The sequence below is a fragment of the Juglans microcarpa x Juglans regia genome, chromosome 5D, assembly GCF_004785595.1.
Source record: "Juglans microcarpa x Juglans regia isolate MS1-56 chromosome 5D, Jm3101_v1.0, whole genome shotgun sequence".
In the NCBI taxonomy this organism is placed as follows: domain Eukaryota; kingdom Viridiplantae; phylum Streptophyta; class Magnoliopsida; order Fagales; family Juglandaceae; genus Juglans; species Juglans microcarpa x Juglans regia.
Genome location: NC_054602.1, coordinates 3,734,050 through 3,744,301, shown reverse-complemented (window position 1 = coordinate 3,744,301; position 10,252 = coordinate 3,734,050). Strand labels below are relative to the sequence as shown.

Genomic DNA, 10,252 nt, shown 5'->3' with positions numbered 1-10,252 from the left:
GCATTAAATTATTGACTAATTAATTTTACTTAAAAAAACATATTATTTTTACATTTTGTAGATATTAGTCACTAGGGAAACGTGCATTGCACGTCACTCTACAACTAGTGTATATATATATAATATATATATATATATATTTATGTATGAACTATTTCTCTTAAATTTGTCGTCGAATTATGATAGATATTATTTTTTTTGAAAAAAATCTATTCATTACTCGGCTAGCTTGCCGTAGGGACCATAAAATTATTTGTTCCAAACATTCTTCGCTACAAGCTAAAAATTAATTAATTTGATTTTTTGGGATGAGACTTTTTGTTTCAAAAAACTGGGATTTTATTTGTTCCTAAAGAGTACTGTTTGAGATGAAAAATTCCCATCGACCATTTTGTTCCAAATTAAAAGTTCATGCCTTAAAAAAATAAAATAAAATAAAAAATCTTTTTAGACGAAATTGTGCATGCTAGACAAGTGGGAATGGATATGAACTTTTGGGACAAGAACATGTGAATTATTTTACATTTTGTCCTTAAGCATGTGAATTTCACATTAATATTTAATGCCAAGGACGTTCGTCCAAGTTACAAGCAATATTATTAAATACCGTAGGGTTCTACGTACGTTGCACAATTAATAAGTAGTTGTATGATCTGTTTCTTTCTAATTGTAAACTCGGATATTCAAGGCAGATCGATCATTGTAAACTCGGATTTATATATATCTTAATTACTCATGATATGATTCTAGACAGTAGACAGCAATCATGCATAGTATGGGATTACAAGCGCGCAGATCAGTACTGTAATTTATTGTCATATTGTGCACCAAAGTTGCACTTATTCCATATATGATCGATCTAATACTAGTCTTAACCAAAAGTAACTTGGAACTTGGGCTGTTTATTTGGAAGAAAGAGCCCCCAGTGTTTCTCAAACGCTGGTTCTTTCTGATTCTCATCAAACATGGCAAACAAATAAGTTTCTATCGGCTTTCCAGGTCTCTTTGGAGTGCCTCCGGTGCCCTTCACATGCTGAACCAACTTCGTTATGTAAGTTCTTTCATTTTCAAGCGATGTGGCTACCCCACCGTCTGAAGGCCAACCGGACTCCGATACAACGATCTCCAATGACCCCCCGCCGGCTTTCTCCAATGCCGAGTAAACAGCATCTAAAATGGCATCGAAAAGATTACGATAACTGTGCGGAGGGTCGCTCACTACCTCTGAAGGAGCCGTGAAAAGGGCAAAGTCTAGATGAACATTTCGAGGGTCATGCATGTGACTGAAATATGGGTATAAGTTAACGAGTAATGGAGACCGGTTGTTCACTAAGAAGGTGATGATAGGATCAAGAAGTGGCCTGTATTCGGGCCTGAAAGAGCCTCTTGATGGGGGGGGAGGACTCTCCAAGTACTCCATTGTCAACGGCAGTGGAAACTTTGATCTGGTTTGCGAGGCCAGCTGCAGAAATTGCGTTTTGAATGTTTCGCATGGCGGGGACAAGGAACTGTGCATATCGATCCGAAGGCTTTACTTCGTTTCCAACAGCAATATACTTGAACCTGACATTACCGAAGTTTTTCACGTTGTTTTGAACCCAAGCGTTTGCATTGGCTTGGCTTGAAGCGATGTTTTCAATGTTGTCGTTCGGAAGGCCGAGCATGAGCTCAATGTCGGAGCCTCCGAGGGCTCGAAGAACAGCTTGGTTTGGATCATAGATTCTCATTCTTCGGATGTTGTTTTGTTTACTGAGGGCTATAACTTCTGCCGGCTGTGGTAGATCACCAAGTCTTCCATAACAAACACCAACTTGCGCACCTGCATGAGTCAATTAAACAACAAATGATCAATGGTTTTACATATACATAAAAATGCCAATGCATGCTTGGCCCCCACTTCTTTTAGCTCAAACTTTGTGCAGCTTGAGCTCCTATATATAAAGCCTACGGCATATGGTTTAGTTCCTATTGAAATATGCGCTCAATTTCCTCCTTAATTGTCATCGAATTACTCGTAAAAAATGAACATGAAAAAAACAAGTTCTGCCGGTAGTAACACATGATCGAGCTGTGTCCTAAACTTGGCTGATCAATTAATATCCTAAAACATGAAACTAGTGCACATTCTACTGATCTATATCTAGGAAAAAGACCCCGTGCCGTGCAGAATGAATCGTGAATATAGTAATTGGTTTTTGGGAGTACAGTAGATCGAAAGGTCCTCTTGTCTCATCCATATAGTTGTGAGAGGACAGATCTAGCACTACCTTGGGCGAAGTATAGTGTTCCTAACTAGCTATATCCTGAACCTTGGTCAGGCCAGTACTGAGCATTTGAGTTGGGATGTGACGGGTCTTTTGGTTTGAATATGTAAAGAAAAGAGAGCGAGATAGAAATTAAAAGAAGATCTAGACCTGTTGTGCCTAGAGTAGCCATTAGCAGTCCAAGAACGAGCATTGTGGAAATATTAATGGAAGGGCTTTTCCCGGCCGAATCGGACTTAGCCATTGAGGAAAATATATAGAAGAAAAGGGAAGAATAAACAAAGAAGGGTAGCAACTATATATGCATTTTAAAGAAAGAAGAAAGGGCCGACCGAATCGGACTTAGCCATTGAGGAAAATAGATAGAAGAAAAGGGAAGAATAAACAAAGAAGGGTAGCAACTATATATGCATTTTAGAGAAAGAAGAAGGGGGGGGGGGGGGGGGGGGGGGGGGGGGGGGGGGGGGGGGGGGGGGGGGTTTGTGTTTGTTTCTGAGTACGTATTGAGTGATCTTCAGAACTACACGTACGTTATAATTTTCAACAGGCCAATCTCACCTTATGGAAACTAAGTTGGTTGCTCAGAAAGTTCTCCATACAATGCACCAAATTGCGTCATTCAGGCGGCCACATGCATCTAGTTGCTCGTCATTTTGTGGAACTATTTTTTTTCCCGTCGAATAGTCTTCGGTTTTTCCTTGTTTCTTTGTGATAATTTTCTCATAACTTCTGTGCAACCATTGCAATGGACACCTTGTCGTATTGTTGAAACAGGAGCATCCATCAGTCCAAAACCACTCCCATCGACCAATTTGTGACACAAGTCCTCAACACTCTCAAAGATCACAGCAAGGCATGGGAGTGGAAAACACTGATCAACCTCCCTCAAAGGTCCCTCCCATCACAAGAGCATTTGACGTGGCAGTAAGACCACGTGGTAGCACCTCAGCAACAGTTGGCAGGGCACACAATGGATCGGTCCAGTTTGTAGTAACAGAATTCTCAACTAGCTGTAATCCACATTAAGGGGAAGCTAGAAGCACACTCAAGACAGCTAAAAAAGATTATCTTAGAAGGAGATTCACAAAAAGTCATAACAACTTTGCAACAGCCACAGCAAAACACTGATTAGATAATTGAGGGCATCATCAGTGACAGTTCCTTCTGCGAAGCTTTGAGAAGTGGATAGCAGCAAAATTACATCGTTCTCAAAATCAATGCACGCATTCCATTGCACAATGGGTAGCAACCAACAACATGTTAAGTAGCATACTCCTAAATAGGATCCCCCAATGTCTATTGAAATTCTATAGTGGGAAAGATCCACCAATCTAAGCTATTTGATTGCATTTGAAATTGAGTAGATTGAACGCATACATTAGAGAAAAAGATGGTTTGCAAAACACACCAATATTGGATTTCATTCCCACGAGACAATTCATGGCGACAGTGAGAAGCATATACGACAGAGATCAATGGATGAGGGTTCGATAAGATTGGAGGACGACGACTAATCTTAACAACTACGTCATAGACGTTGTATGTCAAGCCTGCCAATTTACGTTCAAAATAAATGATGTTAATACTGACAACCACCACACACATGCAGTGGACGACACAACCAAAGTAAATGATGTTAAGATAAGAAATGGAAGGTACAAATGCTTCTTGACAAAATGCTGTGGAAAATTCAAAGATCCAACTGGTTTTGTCATATTAGTGGACTTAGGTGTGGACTAGCCGACTAGGGCTGCTTGACCCGGCAGGAGTGTTCGATCAATAGGTGACAAGCGCAAATCATGCTACATGCATGTGATTCAGAGAATAGGAAGGCGGGCTAAAATCAAGCTCGTTTGTGGAATGGGAACAGCCTGCTAGAAGATGGGACAAGAGAAAAATGACACTATTTCCCCGATGCATTACACGAGAAAAATGATGTTAACTTTACAAGATTTTGTAACTAAGAAAAATGACAAAAAGATTAACAAGTTAAGAGTAAAACGCGAATTAACCCACATCAGAGTTTAGTCAGAAGGCAAGCAAAAGAAATCCCACTCCCCCGGCTGTCTTCTGAAGTAACAGAAGGTGTTTGCCGATTAAGTCAACTTCAGAAGTTGGTGTCCCTGTACGCTCATGAATTCAAATTAAGTGCAACACTTTTACCTTAAGAGTGAGACTTGTAATCTCAAAGTCCAAACACCCTTCGGGTCACTCCGTGTCTCGGAAGGTGGCTGGCTCCTTTGACGTCCAAGCTTACTATACTTGAATATTACTCATCCACGAAGGACCTAAAATGTTTCTCTCTTTCTTTCAAACAACTCTCTTCGTAAGATCATGACCATCTTATCGAGGATTCCATTGCTTTCAGCCAAATACTGTTCAGCTTGATGTTTATCACTGAAAAATTCTCCCTTTATGAGGTATTTGCTTCCTTCTTTAATGATGAGTCCATGTTCACAAGCCAAGTCCAAGACCTCAGACTCACAGCAAAAGCCTCTCCCAAATTGTATTCCCAGTTCAGCCATTTTCATAGTAGGTGCCAGGTTATTTTTCACAACTTGTACACAAACCCCAAGACCAGTTACCTAAAAAGTAAGATATTTTCAAGGAAAAAAATTATTTAAATAATACAATACAACCTCAAACGGCTGGAGAGGAAACAGGTCTACGAGATAATAATAGAAACATGAAATGGAAAAAAAAATCTCAGAAAAGTAAAAAGAACATAAAAGATGAGATTGACCTTATCCTCCGTCTTGAGCAATGCTTTTCTTATCATCTTCAGTCGTACAGATGCATAGAATTTCAATGCATTTCCACCACATGTGACCTCATCCACTCGTCCAAAACCTTGCACTGATTTCGGACTTAACCGAATCTGAACATAAAAGATAATAACGAAAGGAAAGTGGCATCACTCCTTGCCATAACTGAAAAGATAAATGTTATAACATATAAACAGAAACGTTAAAAATGACTTAGCATACCGACAACCACCTGATTAAGAAAAACAATAAGAGTTTGAGATTGGCTTAATGAGTAATGAATTTTTCTAAGTGCTTGAGTCATTATTCTCGATTGTTCATCTTTGGAGGTGCCGCCTATCATTTGATCAAGCTCACATTGGGGGATAAGGGCAGCTACCTGAAAGGCCAAACATGCAGAACAGTATATAGGTTAACAGGATGAAATAGAAGGTTGTAATAGTATAGGTTGTAATAGTATAGGCTCCAATAACAGACTAACAGAAGATATTGCCACCTGGAGCTGTTAACTTGTTTTCCTAAAACAACAAAAAAGTAATAATAATTACAACAATGGGTAGAAATTCTCGTTCATAAGGAGAATGACTTCTACTGAAAAGAGAATTGGTTAAGGACAGTGAAAGTACTCAAAGTTGAACTCCCCCCCTCCCCCAAAACCCAAACTGTCTCCAGGAAAAAATCAGTCCAATCGATACACCACAATCATGTGAAGTAATTAATCACTTACACTATCAACCACGATTACATCTACAGCTCCACTTCTGGTCAGTGTGTTGACTACACTTAACAAATTTTCAGCAGAACTAGGACTTGAAATAAGAAGATTCTCTGTGTTTACACCCATTGCTTCTGCAAGAGAAGGGTCCATTGCATTCTCAGCATCAAGATATGCACAGCATCCTGCCAAAAGACAATTTAGTGAGGCAATGAAGACCACACTGTAAAAAAGAAGGACAGAACAATAACAGCTACTAATAAATGTTGCCAATGTAAACCACTGGTCAGTGAAACATGGAAGATGTTAAGATATAATTTTTTTTTCTTTTGATGACGGTGGAACCACCCCACGGCAGAGCCCTTGGGACTCACCCAAGATATTAAGATATAATGAAAACAGTTATTAAACTTTCTTCCTATAAGAGGGGAAGGAGACAGAGTATCATCAATTATCTTAAAAAAAAGGTGATTTAATGCCACCACAAGTGAAGAAAATATCGTAAAACACATAAAATGTTTGGAAGAAATTTGTAACAATCGGTTAGTCATTTAACTCCTTTTAGCACATCAGTTATTGAATTCTCGTGTGGAAAGAGAAATGGGAGAGAAACATGCATCAGGTCCAACACACCTTCATAATATGATAATAACTAAAATAGGCATGAGAATCATGCAGAAATATCTATAAAAAGCTTTGGTTAGTGTGATAACTTATAAAAGAACATCAGGTCCAACACCCCTTGATAAAGTGCTAATAACTAAAATACACATGAAAATTTTGCAGAAAGATCTATAAAAAGCTTTGGTTAGTGTGATAACTGTATATAAGAACAATCAAGGGTTTCCAGGATCTATGTTAATTGACTGATCTGGTTTTCAAAGTAATGGGAAAAGAAGTTTCTGATTTCCTTACAAACCAAAACCAATTCAACTCATGCCGAAAACACTTCCAATCACAGAGTACAAGAGGACAATTAGTATGCACCTCCAAACTTTTGAGCTTCCTTGATGATGTGAAGGGCGAGTGTAGTTTTTCCAGATGCCTCTTTCCCATAAATTTCAACAATTCTTCCCTGCAGTGAGCAGCGTAAATCTCTCAGGACAGCTATAAAGACACCATTTTATTTTGCAGCTAAACTTATAACTTGAAACCAAAATCCTTCAAATCACATATCATTAACTTGCATTCTTGAAGAACCGATTAGTGTATTTTAAGCATTGATTAGGCAACACATCCAAAAGCTCATAAGCTGGTACTCCATAAATTTATTGTTTTAAACTTTTTTTTTTTTTTTTTTTGGGCCCGGGGGGGGGGGGGGGGGGGGGGGGGCCGAATGCACTCTTTGATTGAAACGCAGCATAGACTCAGTATCTGATGGTCTGGGCAGAAGAAAGTCCAATTTGGGCAACTAACCTGCCTATCTGTGTCAAACAAAATCAAAACCATAATATTTTCCAAACATCTCTAATGGTGTCATCAATCAGGAATCTGCCTCTGGCTCTCACATATACCACTCACTACACTTGTATGTACAAGTGTGAGTTGTGGATAAATGCATATTCGCATACCATATATGTGGCAAGAGTAAAGTTTTTCTCTGTCAAATGATCACCTTTGGTAATCCTCCAATCCCGAGAGCCATATCAAGCTTTAATGAGCCAGTAGGTATCACAGGTGCACGTCGTGACCTGAAAAACCGCTGCAATGACAACATAGATTCTCTACCAAAATCACCAGAAAGTTGTGAGAGAGCCAGGAGCAATGCCGTGTCTTTTTCCTTCGCTTTGACATCATCATAGAGTTCGTCACATTCAAAATCTGAGACTTCAGCTGACAATACGTAAAACATTAAATTCTCAAATGAGAGCAAATCAATCATTCAATACCGAATAAGTGCACATACAACTAAGTTGATGTACACGCCATCAGCATTGGGAATGTTTGTCTGAAAAAAGACAAAAATATATGCAGATTTGTCTTTAAACCCTGTACATTGACCTATTCAAGGATATTTGTCCTCAACACCATTTCCAGATCTAATGAGTTACACCAGAATTAGCTAGCTCAGAGATATATGAGAAATTGTGAAAGAGACTAAAATTTTGGAATCTATACAAGGAAAAATATGAGAATGCACTAAAAGTGTGTTTGCAATAGCAAGCCATCTGTCAATCTAAACTATTCGATACCAATCATTTGATGATCATTCAAATGGACATACGGTAACATTTGGAATGACGGATTATGGTACCAATGGAAGACAAAATAAGAGGATGTGTTTAAGATGGTATGTCCAATGGCCATATGTAACAGAGGTCTGTGAATGCAATGTAGCAAGAGTGGTTATATAATGTGCAGGGAGCAAAAACTACAAAAACAAAAAGAATAAAAGAAGATGTGGGGGGGGGGGGGGTAGAAATTATAGGCAAAGACATGATTATTAAGAGAGAAAACCAAGAGCAAGGCCCTAGGCAAGGCTGAATGGCCTTAAAGGATCCACACAACTGACCCCAATTTGTTGGGAATTTGTAAATGAACATGACTTGAGTTGAGAGAACAATTATTTGTTGGATTATTCATCAGTGTTCATTTGTAACAGCAGAACTTTCTGGACGTCCTATTAAACAACCACTTCAATATATACCATAATTATATAAGGGAACGGTAGTAATTGTTACTATCCACAGTTAAGTTTCAGAGAAATACACTAAAAGCCTACTTAGAACACCACAGTACATCAACCACTTCAAATATCATAGAGTACATGATTACAAGCACTTTCTGTTTCTGATTCACTAATGGTTCTAACGAAATTAACGATCACATTTTCAGGCATTTAGGAGGGGCACAGATCAATGAATATATGCATGCATAGATAGAGAAAGGGAGCTATGAGCTGTTTACTACCTACAGCAGAAAGGCGACGGATATTCATGCAAATAGAGTTAGTCCCATCTCTTCTTCCACTCTGGCAGGGGAAAAAAATTATTACAGTACAACAAAAGCAATATCATTTATATATTAGAAGTAAGTAAACAATTAATTTGTCTGAAGAATGAAAACAGAAAGAATTTAATATTTGAATAAATATATTTTATAGGAGAAGCCGTGAGCAAATCTCTAATGCTCCAATACTTAAAAATATAAATTTGAATCAAGCAGAAAACATAAAAGGCATTGTAGCACAGATATTGCCTACACTGGTGTATAATACACAACATATCAACAGATTTCCCGAGAAGAACTGATACAACAACAATATAAAACAATTATCTAAATTTAGACACCTTGAATTTATAAATTATGTATTCTTTTTTGTTTTCCCTGTAATCACAGAACCATACACAAGCCTTTTTTTTTTTTTTTTTTTTTTATAATCGTGGGTGTCCAGGCCATCTTGCGCGCACCTCGACTAATCCCATGGGACCCTAAAGTTAACGACCAGGTAAACCTCCAGTGGCCCTAAGGGGACTCGAACTGGTGACCATTGGGGAGCAAACCCAAGGCCGGACCAGCTGAGCTACCCCTCAGGGTTAGAACCATACACAAGCCTTTGTTCTTCTATTGCACGTTGTTGAGCAGAGCAAAGGCAAGAGTTGTAGTTAATCATTTCCAGGCATGCTAGCTGGTTTTATTTTCCTTTATATCATATATATGCAAGTATATGTTGTAGTCATTACAAAATATCAAAATAAGCAGCAAATTTTACAATATCTAGGTACCGAGTTTAGAAAAAAAAAATGAGATATAACACGGAGGCAACAGATACAAACCCGCCACATGACTCCGGCAGCTAAAAACTAAGAGATTTTTTTTTTTATCGGAATGAAATGGGGGTCTGTCAGACAACCGTGTGACCATCACAACCATGCATTTTCTGAGCTAAAAACTAAGAAATTTACAAAGAACCAGCATTTAAAATACACAATCAACAGAAAAACAAAAATTAACAAATTGATAAAGAGGGAGAGAAACCTTATAGAGAGAGTCGACTAGAGAGGAGAAGCGAGGTCTTCCGAACATATTGAGACGAAGGGAGTTTACAAGTGAAGAAGCTTTAAACAACCCCATATTTTGCAGGGTTCTTTTCTGTGACAATTTACGCTCTAGGGTTTAAGCAAAGGAAAAACATCAGGCACTTGTGAGGGTTTTTTGAGATACGAGGAAGACGCGCCATTTCACAATACTTTGTGTCGTCGACTCATTGTCGTTCGTTGTCGTTGCATTAGCTTTTGTGCTGTTAATTTATTGGGTCACAAGCACTACGGATATGGGCTCCCCCATCAACTCGCCAAGGCCGCAATAAATCAAGGCCCACGTAAAAATGATACCACGGTATAAAGCATCCGATACTGATCTATATTTCAATTCAATCCATTTTAAAATGTGAGGTGTAATCACATCACTTTATTCGCCAGTTCCAACATTTATAACACGAGATTTCACGCGAGTAAAAGGGTTAGTTTTACATTACAAATAGATTTTATAAAATTAAATTTATGTAA

The 10,252-nt window shown here is 38.4% G+C and overlaps 1 protein-coding gene and 1 pseudogene across 1 annotated transcript; both read right to left on the bottom strand.

The window, feature by feature from the left end:
- Positions 1–852: 852 nt before the first annotated feature.
- Positions 853–2,542, bottom strand: LOC121265112 (annotated as a pseudogene).
- A 1,692-nt stretch (positions 2,543–4,234) lies between these two features.
- Positions 4,235–9,941, bottom strand: LOC121265108 (DNA repair protein recA homolog 2, mitochondrial). The gene is made up of 8 exons (XM_041168594.1): positions 9,723–9,941; positions 8,655–8,715; positions 7,360–7,577; positions 6,732–6,819; positions 5,757–5,929; positions 5,262–5,408; positions 5,008–5,142; positions 4,235–4,849 (listed from the first exon to the last, which is right to left on the bottom strand). Exons 1-8 carry the CDS (start codon positions 9,816–9,818, stop codon positions 4,553–4,555), a joined length of 1,215 nt encoding a protein of 404 aa, XP_041024528.1. The 5' UTR covers positions 9,819–9,941; the 3' UTR covers positions 4,235–4,552.
- Between the last annotated feature and the right edge of the window lie 311 nt (positions 9,942–10,252).